We start from the raw sequence: 27,292 nt of genomic DNA, 5'->3' as shown, positions 1-27,292 counted from the left end.
AATTCCATTCACCTGTTTGTGGTGCTGGACAGTAGACTATTCAGATGGGCTGAGTGAATTCAGACTCTATTCAGAACATGTAAACTGAGCCAAGCCACTGCTACGATAGACCATTGCTACGCTGTTATGACACAGATGGAGGAACAGGAATTTTGTCTCAAGTTAATCTACTTCAGCAAAGGGATTATACAGTAGTAGTTGGACATTATAAACCAGGTAGTTTGGGTCCTGGATGATGATTGGCTTTTTATTTCAGCCGTGTGCCTATCAGACAATCTACCACGGGTATGACGCAAAAATGCTTGTTTACTGTTCTATTTATGTTGGTAACGAGTTCATAATAGCAATAAGGCACCTCGGGATTGTGGTATTTGACAAATTTACCATGATTAAGGGCTGTATCCAGGCAGTCTGCTTTGTGTTGTTCATAAGAACAGCCCTTAGTCGTAGTATATTGGCCATTATAAACTGGGTGGTTCGAGCCCTGAATGCTGATTGGCTGACAGCACGTTGCGTCGTGCCTAAGAACAGCGCTTAGCCATGGTATATTGTCCATATACCACACCCCCTCGGGCATTCTTGCTTAAATATACCACACCTCCTCGGGTCTTATTGCTTAATTACAGCGGCTTAAAATGCAAAACAACTAGACCTTGCCTCCATGTGAATGATGAGGCCTGAAGAAAGAAGAAAGCCCTCTCACGTTTTCTGGGAATTACCCTTGTTGTAGAGGTATGGCTGCCAGAATCCTGCAGGCCCATCGCTGGTGGACTGACTGACTGTAGAGTGGTATAGTGCTCATAGATGCTCTGAGCCGTGGACAGGCCACTGACCCCAGCTCTGATCACTGCCACGAGTTTGTCTTTTAAAAATCTGATTAGCCTCCATTCTGTGTGACTGGCTTGGTCCTGCTCAGAATCTGCTACCATTCCATATAACTTTGACAATGTAAACATTTCCATGTCCTTGAGTGTACCTGAACCTCTGACCCATCTAACTGTATGAAGTAACCAGAAATTGTAAATCGTGTAATGTGTAATAACCTGAAATGTAACAGTGACAAAAATACGAATGTAGATATATATTTAAAAAACAACAACAAAACAACATCACAGCAGTTGGCTTAAAAACACATTATGCAAAAGATTACTCACATTCTGTGGGTTGTGAGAGTTTGTGTAGTTGCATTACATGAACTGTAGCTAATATTATTTATATTTTTTAACCGACAGGCCAAGTGAAATACACAGTTTGAACTGGAAGAGATTCTGTCATGATGTAGGTATGTATTTGACATAATTGGTAACCTAGCTAGGCTACAACATCCATCGGATCAGAATGAACTCAGCATCACTGTGTGGTTGGCTGGCAGCAACTGACTAGCATAAGCTCGCATCCCCTGGTGGAAGCGGTTTTGTGCAGGCTAGTGAGAAAGCCGCAACATGGGGAACGATAAGTACATGCTCTGTACGTTCTTACTATGAAATTCGTCTATTTTTATTTGAGAAAATTTAAAAGGAACAACTGGCTTCCAGATTTTAGGACGATGGAAATTTAACGGCGATGAAATTCTCTGCTTCGACCGCTATAGACGTTGACACCAAGAAACAATTTCCTTAGGTTATTCACCCGGAATAAAGCTGTTCTCTGGACAGGCTACACCGGCCTGTGCAGACTCTCTCAGCCATGGCTCTGGTTACTTTGCAGCGCTCCCCTACCCCAAGCGCTGCATCCACAGCCAGCACAACCACCACCAACGTGGGGGAGGTAAGCTTGGAAATAGCTGGAGAGACGTTTTTAGAAACGTCAACAAAGCGCAAGAAAACACCTAGGATACGTGGGAGTGACATAGGCCTAGCCGTGTTAGCTAGATATGTAGCAATGGGATAAGCTAACTAGGTAATGTTAGTAGCTATTATTAGCCTCAACTCAATCGCTACCGAGCTAACGTTAGCTGGTGTCTAGAAAAGCTAGTAAGCAAAGTTGTCAGTAACACACTGATATAACGTAATGCTATTTATTGCCAGTTAGTAAAGTTATTCGCTTGCCAGCTAACGTTAGCTAGCGTACAACAAATATACAGTTAATCTAGTTAGCTAGCTTCTTGTTTGCCTTACTAGCTAGCTAATGAGCAGCGTAACTGCTGTGGCATTAGCTGGCTATTCATTTCCAATAGCATCGTTTGCCTGATTAGCTAGGTATCTGGTTATCTGCCAGGTAGTTTCATGTAAGTCATACCCTAATGTCCTGCTGCTGACTGCAGTAAGCTAGCTAGTCAGCTAAGAAATCACCAGTGTACTGCAGTGGTGCCATAAAATTTGGTACTCCCAAATGTTAACAGTTATCAAATTAGTTGCCTAATATATCAGTTATTACCAACTTATGTATTAGGCAAACTAGCTAGCTACTTGCTTATGTTAAAGTCAGTGTTATGGACAGCATGGGTTATTTTCTATGTTCTGAGATGTCTTCTAAAAGGGACCAGTCAATGAGGTGAAATGTGACATGTAACTTTATACAGTCATGAGGTAGAGTAGTGGTTCCCAACCAGAGATACTAGGACCCCTGGGGGTACTTGGTGTGTCCACAGGGGTATTTGAGAAGACTCGAGACTATATGCCTGCTGGTAAAATGCACATGAGGTACTTCATGGGTATGCTGGGCAGAGCTAAATTCATTTTGTGGTACAGTAACCGAAAAGGGTTGGGAATCACTGTGGTAAGAGGCCTAGTCATACTTTCCATAAGAGTAAAGATAGTATGCCAAAATCAAACTAGCATAAGTCAGGTGAGCTTTGAACACTTCTGTGATGGCAAAATAAACTCTTGGTACTGCTCCTTGTGCTTATTTGTTTATTCAGATTAACCAACAGCCAATGAATAAACCACAAGAACAATCCCATCTCAAAATGCAAATCAAACCAAAGTTTATTGGTCACGTACACAGATTTGCAGATGTTATCGCAGGTGCAGTGAAATGCTTATGCTTCTAGCTCCAACAGTGCAGTAATACCTAGCAATTAAAAAAAACAATACACACATAATATAGTTATATAGGTTGAGCCGTGACTAAAATACAGTATATACATAAAGTGGGTAAAACAGTATCTAAACATTATTAAAGTGACCACTGTTCAGTGACAATGTACATACTGCAGAAGTCTCTAAGGTGCAGGGCAGAGTACCTGGTGGTAGCTGGCTAGAACATTGATTAAGGTTCAGGGCAGGGTACTAGGCGGAGGCCGGCTAGTGGTGACTGTTTAACAGTCTGATGGCCTGGAGATAGAAGCTGTTTCTCCCTCTCTCGGTCCCAGCTTTGATGCACTTGTACTGTTTCCGCCTTCTAGATGGTACCGGGGTGAACAGGCCGTGGCAACAGTTTGGGGAAGGCCCTTTCCTGTTTCAGCATGACAATGCACACGTACACAAAGCGAGGTCCATATAGAAATGGTTTGTCGAGCTTGGTGTGTGGAAGAACTTGACTGGCCTGCACAGAGCACTGATCTCAACCCCTTCAAATACCTTTGGGATGAATTGGAACACCGACGTCGAGCCCAACCTCACTAATGCTCTTATGGCTGAATGAAAGCAAGTCACTGCAGCAATATTCCAACATCTAGTGGAAAGCCTTCCCAGAAGAGTGGAGGCTGTTAAAGCAGTAAAGGGGGGACCAACTCCGTATTAATGCCCATGATTTTGGAACGAGATGTTCGACAAGCAGGTGTCCACATACCTTTGGTCATGTAGTGTAACAGTTGGTGCCTACACATCACAGCGACATTTAGATGTCACTCATGAAAGATAGCTACAATCGAAGTACTGTTTTTGTGCACCTTCTCAACTAGTTGGAGGTGCTAACTGTTAATAGAAACAGGAGTCACGCTAAATACAACAAAGGCTCTAGCCTACAGCAGGTTTTCTCCACTCGCCCTTATTGGGTAGATTTGTCTTGAAGATGACAACAACCATGGTTAGGCCTGAATCAAGAACTGGTACTTGAGCATTAGCTGATCTTTCTTTTCATTTGTTAGGCTGCTGCTTTACTTTTTTAGCTACTGAGTCATTGGGCCTGACGCATTACACCTGCAATTTAAAAAATGAAACGTGTAAAAAGAAACACCTTTATCGTGAAGATGGTTGAGCTGGCCTGACTGAGGACCAGCCTTCCTTGTCACAGCCTGCCACTCATTTTCAATGTGGGATAGAATTGACTGGCTGCCTGGCTGCTTCCAGGGCTCTTTCCAGGGGCCTGTCTGATGAGGAGCAGCCAAGCCCCTCAGGAAGCTGCTGCAGCTATGATGTCATTCTCACATGGAGGGTGGGGGATGTGGAGGGAAAGCGATGAGTGGAGGATGATGGTGGGGTAACATTATGGTAGCTGTTGTGACGGTGTAAGGTAGGCTACATGATTTTGCCAACAATGGAGAGTTTCATTCTTACCCTACAAGGTGAACTTTGGCTATTGTCATGTGTCTCGCTGTGGGAGAATTATGGCTGGGATTTCACTTGTCGTGGCTGCAGGGCTGTTCAAGTCAATTATTGGATTACTCTCCCGGATGACCAACTGAAACCCATGTTAAACACAGCTTTTGACACGTCCCAGTTATGAGTATCACCCTGATGCCCGTCCCCTGGTTGAATGGGTAGAGGTAGAGACCAACCTCAGAGGCCTTACCTCACCTTATCTGCACCGTTTGTTTAGATGGGGGGAAAAATACTTTTTGTGTGTGTTTATAAAAATGTTAGGTTTGACAATGACGTATGTTCGCTGTTTTGAACCCATTCTGCTCATCACAAGTGTGATGCTCGCCCAATTTAGTTTGTTAGATACAGTAGTGGAAAGTGGCGTGTGTTTTTGGAGCTGAAATACAGTGTTGGATACATCTTGTCACAACATTTCCTCTTACTGCTGCAGTACCTAACCTTAGCAGGGACCTTGTGCTTCTCATTAGTAGTGCTTTGGTTGACAATCCCCAGGCTTTATTAGGTGAAACTTCTGGAGAATGGCCCACCTCCTCACAGTTACATGTCACCATGTTACTATAACCTGATACTCCCAGTCTATGATATCTTTCCTGGAACAATAACTGTTTTTAAGACTTTTACTGTGGTGAAACTATCATAAAGAATGGCCACATTCCCTCCATTTAGTGGCGTTCACCTCTCTCATAAAGCCAGGTGGGTCATTCTCACGAAACTGTGAATGAATACATTTTTCACTAAATTTCCTCTTGAAACACTGATATTAGGATCTGTACTAATCTGTACTATTGTATAATTATAGTTTTTTTGAATGAGATATTATGCATTTTAACAACATTTTCACAAAAGTCCAAAAAGTAGTGAACAAACCAATATTTATATTTTTAAATATATTTTTTTACATTGCTCCCCTAATGAAAATGAGTCAGTCACACTGAAAATATAAATATTTCAAATTAATGATACAATTATAAAGTTAATCAGACTTTTTCCTCAATTTGAGCTCTTTAGCCGTGTCGGTAATGAGAAGGACAAGTGGAGTAAAGGGGTGTTTAAGAATAATCATTCTGAAGGCATATAAGCAAATACATTAACTTGTGTTCATATAAGGACTACTCCTCTAGATGATGCATCATGGTTGAATACAACTTTACAGTACATTCGGAAAGTATTCTGACCCTTTGACTTTTTCTAAAATGGATTGAATCACCCCCCCCCCCCCCCAATCTACACACAATACCCCACAATGACAAAGCAAAAACAGGTTTTTAGAATAAAAAAATTAACTGATATCACATTTACATAAATATTCAGACCCTTTACGCAGTACTTTGTTGAGGAGATTACAGCATTGAGTCTTCTTGGGTATGACGTTACAAGCTTGGCACACATGTATTTGGGGAGTTTCTCCCATTCTTCTCTGCAGATCCTCTCAAGCTCTGTCAGATTGGATGGGGAGCGTCGCTGCACAGCTATTTTCTTTCCAGAGATGCTCAATTTGGTGTCCTTGGCCACTCAAGGACATTCCGAGACTTGTCCCAAAGCCACTCCTGCGTTGTCTTGGCAGTGTTCTTAGGGCCATTGTCCTGTTGGAAGGTGAACCTTCGCCCCAATCTGAGGTCCTGAGTGCTCTAGAGCAGGTTTACATCAATATGCTTTGCTCTGCTCATCTTTCCCTTGATCCTGACTAGTCTCCCAGTCCCTGCCGCTGACACACCTCCCCACGGCATGATGATAATGCTGCCACCACCACCTCTGGAGCTCTGTCAGAGTGACCATCGGGTTCTTGGTCACCTCTCTGACCAAGGCTCTTCTCCCCTGATTGCTCAGTTTGGCCGGGGGCGGCCAGGTCTAGGAAGAGTCTTGGTGGTTACACACTCTTCCATTTAAGAATGATGGAGGCCACTGTGTTCTTGGGAACCTTCAATGCTGCAGACATTTTTTGGTCCCCTTCCACAGGTCTGTGCCTCAACACAATCCTGTCTCGGAGCTCTACGGACAATTCCTTTCGACCTCATTGCTTGGTTTTTGCTCAGACATGCACTGTCAACTGTGGGACCTTTATATATAGACATGTGTGTGCCTTTTCAAATCATGTCCAATCAATTGAATTTACCACAGGTGGACTCCAATTAAGTTTTAGAAACATCTCAAGAATGATCAATGGAAACAGGATGCACTCGAGCTAAATTTTAAGTCTCATAGCAACGGCTCTGAATATGTAAATAAAGTATTTCTGTTTTTATTTGTAATACATTTGCAAAAAATTCAAAAAACCTATTTTCGCTTTGTCATTATGGGGTAGTGTGTAGATTGAGGACACTTTTATTTAATCACTTTTAGAATAAGGCTGTAATAAGGCTTTACCATTTTTTTTTACTTTCTGAATGCACTGTTTTAAAGTTTTGACAGGAACTTAAACTGTTATGGTAATGAGACCAACTACAGCAGTGTATTTGGTGTTTTATTCAAGTATGTTAGGTTTTTCTAAAGATTTAATATTTTATTAAAATAATTTAATCTTCCTTCTCACCCCCCCACATTTTTTTTTATCTGAACCTGCACTTGGTTTGACCCCCTCCACCCCTAGTTCTGACTCTACTAATAGCTACTTTAGTGAGGAAAAATGTACTTTCTATGCCTGTGATATGTGGTTGTCCCACCTTCATCTTAAAATGAATGCACTAACTGTAAGTCGCTCTGGATAAGAGCATCTGCTAAATTACTTAAATGTAAAAAAAAAAAGTCTAAATAAAAGTGCACGGTCTTTTTAAGACCTGATGTCGTTCAACACAAATTGAGAGCAACAGGAGAGACGTGACTGAGGAGAGGGAGACTAAGTTAATTAACACAGTTTTTTAGAAATGACTGGTTTTTGGTGACAATCCACTTTCAAATTAGTATATTTTGCATTATGGTTTTTATATTATCACAAACAAAGTACTAGAGTAGCGAACTGATGTTAGCTTCAGCTGTAAGCTTGAAGCTACAGGTATTTCCTTGCATTGTAAAGGGTTCTAGCCTGTAATGGACTTTTGTTTTGCGAACAGTAATTAAGTGTGTGAGTTCCCCACTCGTGCGGCACAGAAGTTAACATGATGCATCCCAGCCTCAGCCCATAGTACAGGGATTCCTTAGGACAAGCTAGTAATGAGTAAGTGGAGCAGGCATGGTGCCGGTGCTTTCACACTATATGGGGATGTCTGCTGCGCCGATAGACAGACTTGATCCTCTCTCAATCAGTACATGACACATTTAATAGAAGTACCGAAAGTAACAAATTCTATAACCTAAATGTTTTTTATGTTCAAGTAAAAAGTACAGAAGTTTTGGTATAATTAACAGTAGTGTTGATTTGTTGGGGCGTTGGTAGATTTGTCTGTTCCAAGGTTAGCCTAGGTTAAATACATTTATGTGAACATTGAAACCTCAACATTGTGTATTAGACTAGATACACACTGAGTGTACAAAACATTAGGAACACCTACTTTTTCCATGACATAGACTAACCAGGTGAAAGCCATGATCCCTTATTGATGTCACTTGTTAAATCCACTTCAGTGTAGATTGAGAGGAGACAGGTTAAAGAATGATTTTTAAGTCTAGAGACGATTGAGACATGGATTGTGTATGTGTGCCATTCAGAGGGTGAATTGGCAAGACAAAATATTTAAGTGCCTTGAATGGGGTATGGTCGTAGATGCCAGGCGCACCAGTTTGAGTGTGTCAAGAACTGCAACGCTGCAGTTTATTTCATGCTCAACAGTTTTCTGTGTTTATTAAGAATGGTGCACCACCCAAAGGACATCCAGCCAACTTTACACAACTGTGGGAAGCATTGGAGTCAACATGTGCCAGCATCCCTGTGGAACGCTTTCGACACCTTGCCCAATGAATTAAGCTGTTCTGAAGGCAAATGGTGGTGCAACTCAATATTAGGAAGGTGTTTAATGTTTTGTACACTCTGTTTATTTTGGGAAACATTTCTATAATAGTTTTATAAAATAATATTGACAATCTACCCCTGAATCCACTCAACTCTTCAATGAGTTGTGAGTAATGAGAATTAGGTTCCCCTCATTATATCCCTCTGTAGAATAGTAACCTACCTATCAGAGCTTATTATGAGGCAAAACATGTACTCTGAATTGTGGACAGATTAATGTCCATCTGATACTAATGGCTGCACTGTAGAGCTTCAATGTCTTGTAGTATCAGATTTGTAACTTGTGCTTATTTTTGCTCTGCCTTTTCTTGGTTTACAGGACTTTGGGAGTGATGATGAGCGCCGGCTAAATCAGAGGTAAGTGTTCTTAGTACTTACAGTACTAAAGATGGTCTTGCTAGGGTAGCTCAGAGCTGCTGCTCCTTTCTATCCATTATTTTGCATGGGGAAGCACGCTACAGCTACATACAGTGCCTTGCGAAAGTATTCGGCCCCCTTGAACTTTGCGACCTTTTGCGACATTTCAGGCTTCAAACATAAAGATATAAAACTGTATTTTTTTGTGAAGAATCAACAACAAGTGGGACACAATCATGAAGTGGAACGACATTTATTGGATATTTCAAACTTTTTTAACAACTCAAAAACTGAAAAATCGGGCGTGCAAAATTATTCAGCCCCTTTACTTTCAGTGCAGCAAACTCTCTCCAGAAGTTCAGTGAGGATCTCTGAATGATCCAATGTTGACCTAAATGACTAATGATGATAAATACAATCCACCTGTGTGTAATCAAGTCTCCGTACAAATGCACCTGCACTGTGATAGTCTCAGAGGTCCGTTAAAAGCGCAGAGAGCATCATGAAGAACAAGGAACACACCAGGCAGGTCCGAGATACTGTTGTGAAGAAGTTTAAAGCCGGATTTTGATACAAAAAGATTTCCCAAGCTTTAAACATCCCAAGGAGCACTGTGCAAGCGATAATATTGAAATGGAAGGAGTATCAGACCACTGCAAATCTACCAAGACCTGGCCGTCCCTCTAAACATTCAGCTCATACAAGGAGAAGACTGATCAGAGATGCAGCCAAGAGGCCCATGATCACTCTGGATGAACTGCAGAGATCTACAGCTGAGGTGGGAGACTCTGTCCATAGGACAACAATCAGTCGTATATTGCACAAATCTGGCCTTTATGGAAGAGTGGCAAGAAGAAAGCCATTTCTTAAAGATATCCATAAAAAGTTTGCCACAAACCACCTGGGAGACACACCAAACATGTGGAAGAAGGTGCTCTGGTCAGATGAAACCAAAATTGAACTTTTTGGCAACAATGCAAAACGTTATGTTTGGCGTAAAAGCAACACAGCTCATCACCCTGACCACACCATCCCCACTGTCAAACATGGTGATGGCAGCATCATGGTTTGGGCCTGCTTTTCTTCAGCAGGGACAGGGAAGATGGTTAAAATTGATGGGAAGATGGATGGAGCCAAATACAGGACCATTCTGGAAGAAAACCTGATGGAGTCTGCAAAAGACCTGAGACTGGGATGGAGATTTGTCTTCCAACAAGACAATGATCCAAAACATAAAGTAAAAATTTACAATGGAATGGTTCAAAAATAAACATATCCAGGTGTTAGAATGGCCAGGTCAAAGTCCAGACCTGAATCCAATCGAGAATCTGTAGAAAGAACTGAAAACTGCTGTTCACAAATGCTCTCCATCCAACCTCACTGAGCTCGAGCTGTTTTGCAAGGAGGAATGGGAAAAAAATTCAGTCTCTCGATGTGCAAAACTGATAGAGACATACCCCAAGCGACTTACAGCTGTAATCGCAGCAAAATGTGGCGCTACAAAGTATTAACTTAAGGGGGCTGAATAATTTTGCACGCTTATTTTTCAGTTTTTGATTTGTTAAAAAAGTTTGAAATATCCAATAAATGTCGTTCCACTTCATGATTGTGTCCCACTTGTTGTTGATTCTTCACAAAAAAATACAGTTTTATATCTTTATGTTTGAAGCCTGAAATGTGGCAAAAGATCGCAAAGTTCAATGGGGCCGAATACTTTCGCAAGGCACTGTATTATGCCAAATGGAGAGTAATAGGAGGATTTTTTTGTGATTTGCGTTTGTGGGTGGAGGTGTGGGGTATGCGTTCCAGATCAACTGATGCCTTACCTCTGGGTTTGTGTAGAGTTTGGAGATACTGTATGTCCGGTCTGGTCCCTCTCAATGACAGCCACCACCAGGGGTACAAGTAAGGCGGTACTGTCCGGTATGGTGTCCCGGCAAAATAAATAGTGGGTGTACCTGTACTGGTAAAACGTGAGCCTATCATAATTAATACAATATGGCCCCCCAAAATATAGGCTATTACAGCATTATTAGGAGCGATAGCGTAGCCTCGTGGTTGCAAGATGGAATCTCCAAGCTGACAAGGTGGTTCTGCCCCTGAACAATGCAATTAACCCACTGTTCCTAGGCCGCCATTGAAAATAAGAATGTGTTCTTAACTGACTTGCCTAGTTAAATAAAATAATTTAACATTACAGCATGTCAGCCTCATGAATAATTTGCTAATTGACTGGAAACCGGGTGGTATACGCTCCAAATTGCGTTGTGGTTTGAGGAGAACACTTACATTTTGTCAAGGTGGAGAAGTGGCTGAGACACTCCTTGGCAAGGCAGAGATGAGTGGCCGAGACCGAGGCACGTGCGGACAACAGTGGATTAATAATTTCGGGCTACAAGTGTAGGCCTATTGACAATCGCAGAATGTCATTACAATGCACATTTGTGTTTTGTAACATATGTCTCTTTCCATTCATCAAATTGTGGGTGCACAGTGCACTGTTGGGGTTTGGATGCTGAAATTATTTTGTGAGTGGACAAATGGGCGCGGATAGCCTACAGGGGCGCCTTTTGTTAAAAGTGATTGTTTGACAATCGGATGAAAACATCATGACTGTGTTTATGCCACATTAAGAGACAAAGGTGGCTTGTCTGTAAGGCTAGGGGACGCTAAGTTTTCCCTCAAGTGAATTGAATTGGCAAAATTATATAGCCTAATTAGCGTACTCCTGTCTATACAGAAATACATAAAATCATTCAAAATTGGCTACTACACCAGAAAGCAGGATTTGGCCACAGAGGCTCATTAGCTGCTTACTTAAAAACACGTTTTTATTGTATAGCCTACAATCGAAAGGGCCCGCAATTTGAGCAGCGCACTTTGCAAGTACCAAATAGATGATTGTTGAGTAGCGACTGTCAGTGAAAAGCAGAGTGACCCAGCCAGTCATATTGTAATATTTAAAAATAAAATAAGGGAAAAAATGTTGTAAAGAGATTACAATATAAATACCCCAATCTGTCTTTCAGTTATCAACATTTTTTTTATTTAATTGAGCGAACGGTAGCCTATCATATTGGCACTAGAGGAGAACATCGGAAATATCCCCGGTGAGTGTGCATATTCACTGTCTTTGTCATTGGGTCAGTGCCACTTTAGTTTGTTTTTGGACAATAATTTCTGAATTATTTGGGGTCTGAATACTTTCTGAATGCACTGTATTTTGGCTTGAAGTGACAAAATCCGAACTGCCCATTTTGTGTAAATCCGTGTGAATATGGTGTCTTTTCCTATAATACAGGGGTGCAACTTTCACTGGGGAACGGGGGTACAAATTTGATGATGTACCATTGTACCATTAACTAGCAGAGCTAGCCAAAAGTTGGTTATCCTATGCTAGCTAGCTGGCTAGCTCACTAAGTTTAACTACTATTTTTGCCTCAATCACACTAGACCTGAATCAAACGATGAAACTAGCTGCTAAACGATTGAAGACTGATATTCTGACATTTCTTCAGCACAATATGATTTTTTATTAGTCAGTATATCAATGTAACGTTATTGATCTGTCCTTTTCCCCAGCTAATTCCCTACTTTTCACACTGACACGGTATAAAGGGCTCTACAGGCTTCACTGTCATGGTGAACAGTCAGTACACAACACTATGCTCATCATGTCTTAGTAGGTTAGGATTGTGACAGGTCTCCATGCAGGGTCAGACAGCCAGGGAAGACCAGTCTACGGAGCTCAGATGAATTTTCTAGTATATTATAACAATCAGTGAATGGATACAAAGTTCCATCTGGAGTTGATGGGAAGGCTAGACTCTGGGAATAATGCAAGTGAAATTGAAAATCATGCGCACACAAATGTAGTTCTTCTGCTGGAGGTGTAAAACACAAAAGGGGACATATTTGCATATATTATGGTCTTGTGAAGGCTGGTTGAATTCTGGCAAAGAGTATGTAGACATGCTGAGATAAATGAACAGAGTCTCCCTTCTCCCTGTTGTTGTTTGCTTGGAAATGTTTATACTGGAGACATTTATCAGAAGAAATAAACTAGCATTTATAGCAGCTAAGAAATGTATTGCCATTAATTAGGTTGGAAGAAATGTCACATTATGTATCATGCAATTTGATTTATTACAAGATTAAGGGTATACTGTGCAACTTTCATAAGGTCTGGATACCTTATATGGAATACTGTTTGACAAAAAATGTCTGAATTAAAAACATGCCTATGTCAGGGGAGATATTTATTAAGGCACTCCCTAGCTGCTGGGCTGCTCAGTCCTGACCCTGGGGCTCTGCCATACTGTTGGTTATCTCTCTGGCCTTGGACTAACACATCTAAAACCAATAGTGAATGTTTCACTAAGATCCTGAAGCTGAGGTTGGTGTGTTGGGTTGGGGAGCTGCAGGGCATTGGACCCCTAGGGGCAGGATAGGGTGACGCAGCTATATTGTGTACAAGTAAAAAGAACTCTACAGTACAGTGATATGAATTTATGGAGGGTGTACAGTTTCTGTTTGTTATTGTGTAGGTGTATGTGTGTTTTTATAAAACTTTTGTTTTAATATGACATCAAAGTTATTTTTTGCTACAGGGCTGGGTTTTATTTGAATGTTACCAGCCACCAGCATGGCATTGTTTATTAATCAGAAACCGCTGCGAAGTTATTCCTCCTCGCGACTGAGATGCGCTAAACAGCCCTTGAGTAAATTAATTAGGGGGTGCAAATGTATATTTTTGCACCTCCACTTTTTTTTAAATAGAGTATTATCATAATCCATTGGATAATTTGTGTATGTTCACTTATTTTTTAGTTAGTCTGTATTAAAAATATACAGTACCATTCAAAAGTTTGGACACACCTACTCATTCAAGGGTTTTTCTTTATTTTCACTATTTTCACATCATAGAATAATATTAAAGACATCAAAACCATGAAATAACACACGGAATCATGTAACCAAAAAAGTGTTAAACAAATAAAAATATATTTTAGATTCTTCAAAAGTAGCCACCCTTTGCCTTGACAGTTTTGCACACTCTTGGAATTCTCTCAACCAGCTTCATGAGGTTAATGCGTTTGAGCCTATCAGTTGTGTTGTGACAAGGTAGTGGTGGTATACAGAAGATAGGCCTATTTGATAAAAGACCAAGTCCATATTATGGCAACAACAGCTAAAATAAGCAAAGAGAAACGACAGTCCATCATTACTTTAAGACATGAAGGTCAGTCAATGCGGAACATTTCAAGAACTTTGATAGTTTCTTCAAGTGCAGCCGCAAAAACCATCAAGAGCTATGATGAAACTGGCTCTCATGAGGACCGCCACAGGAAAGGAAGACCCAGAGTTTCCTATGCGGCAGAGAACAAGTTCATTCAGACTACCATCCTCAGAAATCGTCAATTAACTGCACCTAAGATTGCAGCCAAAATAATTGCTTCAGAGTTCAGGTAACATACACATCTCCACATCAACTGTTCAGAGGAGATTAAGTGAATCAGGCCTTCATGGTCAAATTGCTGCAAAGAAACCACAACTAAAGGACACCAATAAGAAAAAGAGGCTTGCTTGGGTCAAGAAACATGAGTAATGGACATTAGACCGGTGGAAATCTGTCCTTTGGTCTAATGAGTCTAAATTGGAGATTTTTGGTTCCAACCGCCGTGTCTTCTGGTGTGAGACAGAGTAGGTGAACGGATGATCTCCGCATGTGTGGTTCCCACTGTGAAGCATGGAGGATGAGGTGTAATGATTTGGGGGTGCTTTGATGGTGACACTGTCAGTGATTTTATTTAGAATTCAAGGCACACTTAACCAGCATGGCTACCACAGCATTCTGGAGAGATACACCATCCCATCTGGTTTGCGCTTAGTGGGACTATCATTTTGTTTTTCAGCGAGACAATGATCCAAAACACACTAACAGGCTGTGTAAGGGCTATTGTACCAAGAAGGAGAGTGATGGAGTGCTGCATCAGATGACCTGGCCTCCACAATCACCGACCTCAACTCAATTGAGATGGTTTGGGATGAGTTGGACAGCAGAGTGAAGGAAAAACAGCCAACAAGTGCTCAGCATATGTTGGAACTCCTTCAGACTGTTGGAAAAGCATTCCAGGTGACTACCTCATAAAGCTTGTTGAGATAATTTCAAGATTGTGCAAAGCTGTCATCCAGGCAAAGGGTGGCTACTTTGAAGAATCTCAAATATAAAATATATTTTGATTTGTTTAACACTTTTTTTGGTTACTACATGACTCCATATGTGTTATTTCATAGTTTTGATGTCTTCGCTATTATAGTAAAGAAAGTAAAATAGTAAAATAAAGAAAAACCCTTGAATGAGTTGGTGTCCAAACTTTTGACTGGTACTGTATTAGTAGCCTTTGTCATTCTTCAGAGGTGAAACCTAAACATGCATTTCCTCTAGGACAGGAAATTAGATTTAAATAGTGGCATCAACTTCCTCTGGGGGCCTTTTAAGGCTTTGTCTTTGTCTATCAGTTCACTGTAGTAATATGGATAAGAGATGAGTGTTTCTTTCAGGTATTACAGGACCGAGTGACTGAATCATGTCAGAACTTGGGGATGACATGTGGTGGTTGAGACGATTACAGGCAGAAGGCGATGAGCCTTTAAAGCGGAATCCTGCATTGAGCTTGTAAAGCTGAGTCTCCGGGGCTGGTTAAGAGAGAAAAGCTCAATGATGGATAGACTGATGAAATAGTATATATGCGTTGTTACTTTTTTAGCTTTATTATTCTTTCTATTAAAAACATTGAAGGTAAGAGCTTCTGCCGTTGAGACTTTAAAAGTGTCCCAAATATTGTCAAACATGGAATTATGGATCTACTCCTCCTAAACCTAGAATATGGATCATCACTACCACCAAGGCAGACACATTCATTTTTTTATCTCTGAAGTTAAAAGTTGTTCTTTTGTTGTGAATTTAGTCTTTAAGAAGCTTCATTAAAGTTGGATCTGTTTGGGGAGCTGTGCTCAGTTCTGATGTGTCCAGTGAAGCCTGCACTACCCATGATGTACCCTTCTGGATTGGGAGAACCACTGCCTCTTCAAATTGATGTCCTCTATCCACTATTTAGAAAATCTGCTATATTAGTTCATACAGTATATGGTCACCGTGTAAGTCATGGGTCACAGGTCAGACTTGCCTGCAGTCATTTCAAGGCAGCACACCACACCTCACCACTGCTAGCAATATCTCAGTTTCAATGGTCATGTGAGACCGTTTATAAAGGAGAAGGTAACTGAGAGTTGATTACCCCAAACAGACTCTGAAAAATAGCTGTTGGCTTTTCCTTTGATCTCAGGCTCAGACATATTAGTCAGGTATGTTTGTATCTATGTCCCATCTTTGTTCGCATCTGACTGACAAAGGAAGTCACAAATTAACTCTTGTTGGAGTTGCAAGGTTTATTCATTACAGAAGAGACTGGATCTTGAACATTTATTGGTTTGAGCAGTCAATTTCCATGTCTTTATTTCAATCAAAAACTCACTGAAAGGATTTTGCCTAGTGAGAACCATTTAAACAATGTGTGTCACTAAACCAAAGTTGTTTTCCCCTTGTGAAGTAATCAGAGTTTCTAGTTCTGATTGAGTGTGAAGGGCAAGATGCACCACGAACCTGGATTACTTAATTTGACAGATTTTATATGAATGTAGAATTGTATGTTTAACTGAAGAGGGCACGATAATGCCTATTCCCCCTCAGGAGACTGAAAAGATTTGGCATGGGTTCTCAGATCCTGAAAAAAATTCTACAGCTGTACCATCAAGAGCATCCTGACTGGTTGCATTACTGCCTGGTATGACAACTGCTCGGCCTCCGACCACAAGGCACTACAGAGAGTAGTGTGTATGACCCAGTACATCACTGGGCCCAAGCTTCCTGCCACCCAAGACTTTTATACCAGGCGGTGTCAGAGGAAGGCCCTAAAAATCGCCAAAGACTCCAGCCACCCTAGTCATAGACTGTTCTTTCTGCTACTGCATGGTAAGCGGTACCGGAGAGCCAAGTCTAGGTCCAAAAGGCTTCTACACAGCTTCTACTCCCAAGCCATAAGACTCCATGAACACCTTAGCAAATGGCTACCCAGACTATTTGCATTGACCCCCTGGTCGTGGACAGGCAAAAAGGTCAAAACCAGATCAGAGTGGCAGACAGGGTCTGGTCAGGCAGGCAGAATGGTCAGGCAGGCGGGTACAAAGTCCAGAAACAGGCAAGGGTCAAAACAGGGAGGACTAGAAAAAGGAAAATGCAAAAAGCAGGAGAACGGGAAAAACGCTGGTTGACTTGGAAATATACAAGACGAACTGGCACAGCACAAAGAGACAGGAAACATAGGGATAAATACACTGGGGAAAACAAGTGACACCTGGAGGGGGTGGAGACAGTAAGGAGGACAGGTGAAACTGATCAGGGTGTGACATCTTACTTTTTTTGTCCTCAATTCTTGTGCATGTGTGTCAGACATTAGTTTATTTTTTGTTTTAGCTGAAAACAGGATGCCTGAAAGAAGGCCATAGCTTCCTGTTCTACTGTGCCCCTTAACAAAGGGGGGAGCGTGGAGGAGTAGAGGCCGGCACCCGTCATACATAGTGAGAGATGTGGCTCTCTGGATCAACAGATCAATAATCTTGGTCATTCATCACAGGGAGATTTACTGTTTACTGCATGAGGGCATGGAGGCAGAACAATCTGATTCTGCTGTGAAGTTCTGCCTCCTGTCTCTCCCACTGGTTTATTAGCCCTCACCCCCCATTAGTGACAAAACATCTCAGACCTGGAAACTATCAAACAGACTGAACACTGAGTGCGAGATGGAACTACACTGAACAAAAATATAAACGCAGCATGCAGCAATTTAAAAGATTTTACTGAGTTTGAGTTCATATAAGGAAATCAATAAATTTAAATAAATTCATGACCCTAATCTATGGGTTTCACAGATTTCAAATGAAGCTTTGGGTAGCTGCAGGAATAGGGTTGAGGAGTGCATGCATAGGGTTGAGGAGCGCATGTATTTGGGCAAAATATCACCTGTCGCATAGCGAGAGCATGCTCCTCAAAAGTGGTTGACGTGTGAAATGAAATAAGTGTTGTATTTATTTCTCACAACTGATGTTGCCTCTCCGGTATCAATGAAAAACGGACAGGCATGAAAGTGCTGCCTTCATTTGCTATTTGAGTGCATATGGATCACATATTTTTTTCCCATGCCTCTGTTCCTGTCCATTTAATAATGGGCCATTCTAAATCTAAACTAATTTGACATAATTAGTAAAGATGAGATTACATTGAGAATAGTCTGATGGGTGAAAATATGATCGCTTGTTGAGAGAACAGCTTTTCAGCCTGAGACAAGGAATGGAGTGCAAGCTTTTTCTCTCTCGACTTTCTCAAATCATCAATAGCCTATAGCCATCATGCAGCCCAAATATGTTTTGATTTATAAGACATTCTAAGGTTTGTATCATTCACAACTGAAGTTGCCAAGTAACTCCAAATCTAGCGTATAGGACCTGTTTCAAATGTTCACTTTTGTGCTCAGCCAATTCATACAGCCCACTTGCTCCGGAATGGGAAAAATATCATTTTCAATTTTATTCAATTCTTCTTACTATAAAACCATATAATATAAAATAATGGCATGGGATTTATAAGCATATCTTGTAAGCTAAATGAACAAGCCTATGGCATGGAGCATAGCCAGATAACATACAGTAGGCCAACTCAAAATACATGTTATTCATATCATAATGTTTCTTTAGACCTGACTAAAATAAATAATGGATTTGTGATGGCGTATATTAAATAGATTTATTAGACTTTTTAAATGTACATGTTCCAAGCAGCTTGAATGCAGCTTGTATGCTTGGAGGCATGGAGATGCTAAACTTGTTTATGTTAATTAACAGTCAAATACCGTGAGACTGGCATACTTTTGCATGACAATAACCGTCTGACAAAATGTAATGACCACCACAGCTCCATACCACTTGTCAGGCATAGAGAACTGATGATGCGTACTTGTTGGGATTGGTGTGGGTGGGGTTCCGTGGGTGGCCTTTAACCATTTCTTACCATGTTTTACTCATTGTTAGAAAAAAGTTAGATATTAGGTACTATATCAGCGGTTTCCAAATTAGGGGTCGTGACCCCATGTTGGGTTGCCTGATATGAAAATGGGGTCGTGGAATATTTCCAAACTCCTGAGATTTTTAAAATATTTTTTATGAAACCACACACTATTGCAGAATCTTTTATATTACCTGCTGCAATTGATATGGTGAAAACAATGTATGGGGATGCAGAGGCACAGAAACTCACATCAATACTGTTGAACTAAGAATTTCTGCTATTGCTAGCAATCAAGAGGAAACTCTGACTGAACAACTCAAACTCTCCAGCATATGCTCTTCAAATGGATGTTAGCTGTGAGGGCTGAGATGCCCATGCATTGACTTTTGTTCGCAATACATGTCGGGGGATGCTATTCACGAGGACATATTGTTCTGTCTCACTATTCCCAAGTATGAATCAGCATATGGGATGTTCACTGTGCTGTGTGGCTATATTGACGAAAAACTGATTCTATATGGGATCGAATGGTGGGCTTTTGCACAGATGGCGCTCCGTCTGTCTGGGGACGGCGGGCTGGCTGATCGAGCTGCCATGTGACCGAATGCTGCAGACAACGCACTCACGGGTCACTGCGGAGGAGTTTTGGTTCCTTACTCAAAGTGAATACCCTGTCTTCCTTTGAGCATTACTGCCGCGTTTAAAACAACTGGAACTCGGAAATCTCCGACTTCAGTGCATTCAAAACAACAGGGAACTCTGAAAGAAATTAGCTCCGACTGGGGAAAAATGGTTTTGAACGGTCATCCAACTCGGAATTCCAACTCAGGAACTCGGGCCTCTTTCTAGACTTTAGGACCTGAAGATCACTGATGAGTTCTCAGTTGTCTTGAAAGCACCGTTATACTCATGGTAGGCTACTCTTCGCCAGCTCATATCTGTGTGAAGTTGGGTTCAGAGCTTTCGTCTGCATTAAAACCAAATATCGATTCAGGTTGGATGTAACAGCAGAGATGAGGTGTGCACTATCGACGATGCCCCCTGACTTTGAGAAGGTCTGATGTGACATGCATCATGCACACCCATCTCATTAGTGGGGGTGATATAAGATATATTATATCAGACTAATTTGCAATTGACTACCTCCATTAAAAGTGTGTGATTGTGAGTTGAGAACACTATCAGAGGTACTGTTATTTTTTTTTTGATAACCCCAAATAAAAAAGTAAACTTTGGCTGTTTTTCACATGGGTGGTGGGGTCATGAGAATTTTCAGATGTTAAAATGGGGTTGTTGGCCAAAAAAGTTTGGGAACGCCTGTACTATATATGTATTGAATATTTATATGAATCCTATAAATAAAAATGGCCAATTTGGGTGCAATCAATTTACTTAGTTTCTCAGAAATTTAATTATATCTCAACAAAGAATGTTGTAGGAATACTAATCTTATGTTTCTAACTGCAGAATGATTTCAGATATATCTTAGATGGTGGGTGTCATGTCTTGCTGAAATGACTGGTTATGCAATTTTCAATTTTGGCACTCAAAGTGATGCACATACTCAGGAATGACATCGGTGAGATATGAGTTAAGGCCTGTATAGCCTCCAGGTCTCATCGGTTCAGTATGGGACATAATACACTATATTACACAGCTTGAAGATATTCTCTGGTACTTTTGTATACAGTGCTTTCATAAGGTATTCAGACCCCTTGACTTTTTCCGCATTTTGTTACATTGCAGCCTTATTAAAAAATGGATTAAATAAAAACAATTATGCCCAATAATGACTAAACAAATACAGGTTTTTGCACATTTTTTTCCTTCTTCAGAAATACCTTATTTACATAAGTATTCAGACCTTTTGCAATGAGACTCGAAATTGAGCTCAGGTGTATCCTGTTTCCAATGATCATCCCTGAGATGTTTCTATAACTTGATTGGAGTCCACCTGTTGTAAATTCAATTGATTGGATATGATTTGGAAAGGCACACACCTGTCTATATAAGGTCCCACAATTGACAGAGCATGTCAGAGCAAAATCCAAGCCATGAGGGCAACAAAATTGTCCGTAGAGCTCCGAGACAGGATTGTGTCGAGGCACAGATCTGGGGAAGGGTACCAAAAACTGTCTGCAGCATTGAAGGTCCCAAGAACACAGTGGTCACTCTGACAGAGCTCTGGAGGTTCTCTGTGGAGATGGGAGAACCTTCCAGAAGGACAACCATCTCTGCAGCACTCCACCAACCAAGCCTCTATGATAGAGTGGTCAGACGGAAGCCACTCCTCAGTAAAAGACACATGATAGCTCGCTTGGAGTTTGCCAAAAGGCACCTAAAGACTCGGACTATGAGAAACAAGATTCTCTGGTCTGATGAAACCAAGTCTCAATGACATTAAGTGGCTTGGCCAGAGTCCGGACTTGAGCCCGATCGAACATCTCTGGAGAGACCTGAAAATAGCTGTGCAGCAACGCTCCCCATCCAACCTGAGGATCTGCAGAGAATGGGAGAAATTCTCCAAATACAGGTGTGCCAAGCTTGTAGTGTCATACCCAAGGCTGGAATCACTGCCAAAGAACTTCAACAAAGTACTGAGTAAAGGGTCTGAATACTTATGTAAATGAATACTGAATACTTATATATAAAACCCTGATTTTGCTTTGTCATTATGGGGTGTTGTGTGTCTGTTTAATAAATTATACAATGGGGCTGTAACGTGAAAACAAAATGTGGAAAAAGTCAAGGGGTCTGAATATTTTCCAAAGGCACTGTACTTTTTAACCAGTAGTTCTGAAAGTAGCACCGACGAGTCAAAGTGGTCCCCGAAAATTGCGTTCTACCTCACAAATGTGCAGGTGTGCACACGTCATTCTCTCTCTCGCTCTACTGTGTGTGCGTCTTGCTAGCTGTCACTCAAATGGTGAGGGACTGGAGCTCCATGGCTGAAACTCGAATTGCTAGGAAGCTGGCCCACATGGGGATAAATGTAGGGAAAATGGCTTCCAGAAACAGTCACTTTTAAGCTAGTGATTTCATGGCTAATTTACGTAAGAAAGTAATTCTGCTCATAGTATGAACTGCACATTGACACATTGACCCAAAGCGGGAGGTTTTAAAAAAAATACATTCTAGCCGCCAAATTACCGGAGCATGTCTTTAACTGCCAAAAAACCCTCTGCTTATGTAATGGTTAATACAATGTATTGAGTTTTATTAGGCAGGTGGAGACATTAAATATTTTATTTTACAACTCAATCCACCACCTGACCTGTGAACATGTTTTACATAAAACATCTGGTCATCTATGTTCCTGGCATCTTTGTGTCGGTTCTGTCTGCAGCATCCTAGAAGGGACCCAACAGAATCTTTGTGAAGTGTCCATGTTTCACAGTCTTTAACAAACAAACGGTGGGTTGTGGCCATTCCCTCTTGGGCTTGGTATTGTAGTTAGAACATGATGTTGTGTCTTTGATGGGCCACAACTCCTACAATGCCTTTAGAAAGAATTCACTGGCCATTTTGCTTAAGAAGTCACAAGTTTTATGGACTCACTTTTAACTTGTTTTTTGAATGACTACCTCATCTCTGTACCCCACACATACAATGATCTGTAAGGTCCCTCAGTAGAGCAGTGAAATTCAAACACAGATTCAACCACAAAGACCAAGGAGGTTTTCCAATACCTTGCAAAGAAGGGAACCTATTGGTAGATGGTAAAAAAAGCAGACATTTACATGTCCCTTAGAGCATGGCGAGTTTTTTTTAGCACTTTGGATGGTGTATCAATACATAGAGTCACTAGAAAGATACAGGCGTACCTTCCTAAATCAGTTGTCGGAGTGGATTGAAGCTACTCTGGGATTTCACCATGAGGCCAATGGTGACTTGAAAACAATTAGAGTTTAATGGCTGTGTTAGGAGAAAAACTTTGTCCACAATACTAATCCAATTGACAGACTGAAAAGAAGGAATCCTGTACAGAATCAATGTATTCCAATACATGCATCCTGTTTGCAACAAGGCACTAAAGTAATACTGCAAATAATGTGGCAAAGCAATACACTTTTTGTCCTGAATACATAGTATTATGTTTGGGGCAAATCCAATACAACACATTACTGAGTATCAATCTCCATATTTTCAAGCATAGTGGTGGTTACATCATGTTATCGTAATGCTTGTAATTGTTAAGGACTGGGGAGTTTTTCAGAATCAAAACAAAACACAATGGAGCTAAGCACAGGCAAAGTCCTAGAGGAAAACCTGGTTCAGTGTGCTTTCGTCCAGATACCGGGAGATTAATTCACCTTTTGGCAGGCCGATAACCTAAAATGGATGGCCAAATCTACACCGGAGTTGCTTACCAAGAAGATAGTGAATTTTCCTGAGTGGCCGAGTTGAAATTATGAGGGCGCCGGAGGGGATAACCAATTGTGCTATTTTGTTTGTTTTTTCGCATTGTTTGTAACTTATTTCTTACATAGTGTTGCTGCTACTGTCTCTTATGACCGAAAAGAGCTTCTGGACATCAGAACAGCAATTACTCACCCCGAATTGGATGAAGAATTTTATATCCTTCCCGTCCGACAATTTTTTTTGTAGGACGGGAAGGATATACTCCAAACACCCGAACAGGCCCTCATCACTGTCATTCGCTGGAGAAAGAAACTGAGATTTTGTGGAAAGAGATCGCGGTGCCTTGTGAGGATCAGGCGACGAATGGCTTATCTGGCTGATCTGCCATCAGTACTGTTAGCTAACATTAAATTGCTGGAAAATAAATGGGATGAACTGAAAGCACGTATATACTACCTACGGGACATTAAACACTGTAATATCTTATGTTTCACTGAGTCGTGGCTGAACGACGACATGAATAACATACAGCTGATGGGCTATACACTCTATCGGCAGGATAGAATAGCATCCTCTGGAAAGACACGGAGCGGGGGCCTATGCATATTTTTTAAACAGCTGGTGCACGATATCTAAGGAAGTCTCAAGGTTTTGCTCACCTGAGGTAGAGTATCTCATGATAAGCTGTAGACCACACTATCTACCTAGAGAGTTTTCATCTGTGTTATTCGTAGCTGTCTACCTACCACAACAGACCAAAGCTGGCACTAAAACCCCACTCAATGAGCCGTATACAGCCATAATCAAACATGAAACCACTCATCCAGAGGCGGCGCTCCTAGTGGCCATGGACTTTAATGCAGGAAAACTTAAATCAGTTTTACCTAATTTCTGTCAGCATAAATGTGCAACCAGAAGGGGGAAAACTCGAGACCACCTTTACTCCACACACAGAGATGCGTACAAAGCTCTCCCTCGCCCTCCATTTGGCAAATCTGACCACAATTCTATCCTCCTGATTCTCGCTTATGAGCAAAAATTAAAGCAGGAAGCACCAGTGACTCAGTCTATAAAAAAAGTGGTCAGATGAAGCAGATGCTAAACTACGAGACTGTTTTGCTAGCACAGACTGGAATATGTTCCGTGATTCTTTCGATGGCTTTGAGGAGTACATCACATCAGTCACTGGCTTCATCAATAAGTGCTTCAATGACGTCGTCCCCACAGTGACTGTACGTACATACCCCAACCAGAAGCCATGGATTACAGGCAACATTCGCACTAAGCTAAAGGGTAGAGCTGCCGCTTTCAAGGAGTGGGACTCTTAACCCGGATGCTTATAAGAGATCCCTCTATGCCCGCCGACGAAGCATCAAACCGGCAAAGCGTCAATACAGGACTAAGATCGAATCGTACTACACCGGCTTTGTCGCTCATCAGATGTGGCAGGGCTTGCAAACTATTACGGACTACAAAGGGAAGTACAGCCGAGAGCTGCCCAGTGACACGAGCCTACCAGACGAGCTAAATAACTTCCATGCTCGTGTCAAGGCAAGTAACACTGAAACATGCATGAGAGCATCAGCTGTTCCAGACAGCTGTGTGATCACACTGTCCGCAGCCGATGTGAGTAAGACCAACTGGTAAGTGTCTTCACTGACATTTTCAACCTCTCCCTGTCTTGAGTCTGTAATACCAACATGTTTCAAGCAGACCACCATAGTCCCTGTGCCAAAGAACACTAAGGTAACCTGCCTAAATGACTACTGACCCGTAGCATTCACGTCTGTAGCCATGAAATGCTTTGAAAGGCTGATCATGGCTCACATCAACACCATTATCCCGGAAACCCTAGACCCACTCCAATTTGCGTACCGCCCCAACAGATCCACATATGATGCAATCTGTATTGCTCTCCACACTGCCCTTTCACACCTGGACAAAGGGAACACTTATGTGAGAATGCTATTCATTGACTACAGCTCAGCGTTCAACACCATAGTGCCCTCATAGCTCATCGCTAAGCTAAGAACCCTGGGACTAAACACCTCCCTCTGCAACTGGATCCTGGACTTCCTAACGGGCCGCCCCAGGTGGTAAGGATAGGTAACTACACATCAACCACGCAGATCCTCACACGGGGGCCTCTCAGGGGTGCGTGCTCAGTCCCCTCCTGTATTCCCTGTTCACTCATGACTGCACGGCTAGGCACGACTCCAACACCATCATTAAGTTTGCCGATGACGCAACAGTGGTAGGCCTGATCACCGAAAACAATGAGACAGCCTGTAGGGAGGAGGTCAGAGACCTGACCGTGTGGCGCAAGGACAACAACCTCTCCCTCAATGTGATCAAGACGAAGAAGATGATTGTGGACTACAGAAAAAGGAGGACCGAGCACGCCCCATTCTCATCGACGGGGCCTCCGACCGCAAGACACTACAGAAGGTATAAGCTAGAGGTTGACCGATTATGATTTTTCCACGCCGATACCGATTATTGGAGGACCCAAAAAAAAGCCGATACCGATTATTGGAGGACCCAAAAAATAAGCTGATACCGATTTAATCGGCCAATTTTATTTATTTGTAATAATGAGAATTACAACAATACTGAATGAACACTTATTTTAACTTAATATAATACATCAATAAAAATCCATTTAGCCTCAAATAAATAATGAAACATTGTCAATTTGGTTTAAATAATGCAAGAACAAAGTGTTGGAGAAGTAAAAGTGCAATATGTGCCATGTAAAAAAAGCTAATGTTTGAGTTCCTTGCTCAGAACATGAGAACATATGAACGTTGGTGGTTCCTTTTAACATGAGACTTCAATATTCCAAGGTAAGGGGTTTTAGGTAGTTAATATAGTATTTATAGGACTCTTTCTCTCTGTACCATTTGTATTTCATATACCTTTGACTATTGAATGGTCTTATAGGCACTTTAATATTGCCAGTTTAACAGCATAGCTTCCGTCCCTCTCCTCGCCCCTACCTGGACTCAAACCAGGAACACATCGACAACAGCCACATTCGAAGCAGTGGCACTTGCAGAACACGGGGAATAACTACTCCAAGTCTCAGAGCGAGTGTCGTTTGAAACTCTATTAGCGCGCACCCCGCTAACTAGCTAGCCATTTCATACCAGTTATGCCAAAAATTAGGCTGATAGGCTTGAAGTCATAAACAGTGCTGTGCTTGCGAAGAGCATCTGGCAAAACGCACGAAAGTGCTGTTCGAATGAATGCTTACGAGCCTGCTTCTGCCTACCATCGCTCAGTCAGACTGCTCTATCAAATCAGACTTAATTATAACATAACACACAGAAATACGAGCCTTTGCTCATTAATATGGTCGAGTCCGGAAACTATCATTGCGAAAACAAACAAACAAACAAAACGTTTATTATTTCAGTGAAATACAGAACCGTTCTGTATTTTATCTAACGTGTGGCATCCCTAAGTCTAAATTTTCTTGTAACATTGCACAAACTTCAATGTTATGTCATAATTATGTAAAATTCTGGCAAATTAGTTCGCAATGAGCTAGGCTGCCCAAACTGTTGCATATACCCTGACTCTGCGTGCAATGAACGCAAGAGAAGTGACACAATTTCACCTGGTTAATATTGCCTGCTAACCTGGATTTCTTTTAGCTGTTCTTTTAGCTATTTTGCAGGTTTCAAAATATATACAGTGGGGCAAAAAAGTATTTAGTCAGCCACCAATTGTGCAAGTTCTCCCACTTAAAAAGATGAGAGAGGCCTGTAATTTTCATCATAGGTGCACTTAAACTATGACAGACAAAATGAGGGAAAAAAATCCAGAAAATCACATTGTAGGATTTTTAATGAATTTATTTGCAAATTTAAGAAAGGCTTTGGTGATAATGGTTAGGTAAAGTCGTCCAACGATTGTGCTTTTTTCGCAAATGCGCTTTTGTTTGCATATGCAACGCAGGACACGCTAGATAAACTAGTAATATCATCAACCATGTGTAGTTATAACTAGTGATTATGA

General features: G+C 41.4%; 1 protein-coding gene across 3 annotated transcripts in view; it reads left to right on the top strand.

The window, feature by feature from the left end:
* Positions 1 to 1,349: 1,349 nt before the first annotated feature.
* LOC135542353 (protein phosphatase Slingshot homolog 1-like) overlaps positions 1,350 to 27,292 on the top strand; it is a 65,419-nt gene continuing 39,476 nt past the window's right edge. For 2 of the 3 annotated variants that reach the window (XM_064969272.1, XM_064969265.1), the window contains exons 1-2: positions 1,350 to 1,767; positions 8,747 to 8,784. In XM_064969272.1, the coding sequence (XP_064825344.1) occupies positions 1,687 to 1,767; positions 8,747 to 8,784 (119 nt within the window). In that variant the 5' untranslated portion in view covers positions 1,350 to 1,686. The remainder of the gene's footprint in view (positions 1,768 to 8,746; positions 8,785 to 27,292) is intronic. The other variant, XM_064969280.1, reaches the window with a different exon arrangement.

The sequence above is a fragment of the Oncorhynchus masou genome, chromosome 1, assembly GCF_036934945.1.
Source record: "Oncorhynchus masou masou isolate Uvic2021 chromosome 1, UVic_Omas_1.1, whole genome shotgun sequence".
NCBI classification, from domain to species: Eukaryota; Metazoa; Chordata; class Actinopteri; order Salmoniformes; family Salmonidae; genus Oncorhynchus; species Oncorhynchus masou.
The sequence above is the reverse complement of the archived record's forward strand: the minus strand, read 5'-3'. Positions and strand labels throughout refer to the sequence as shown.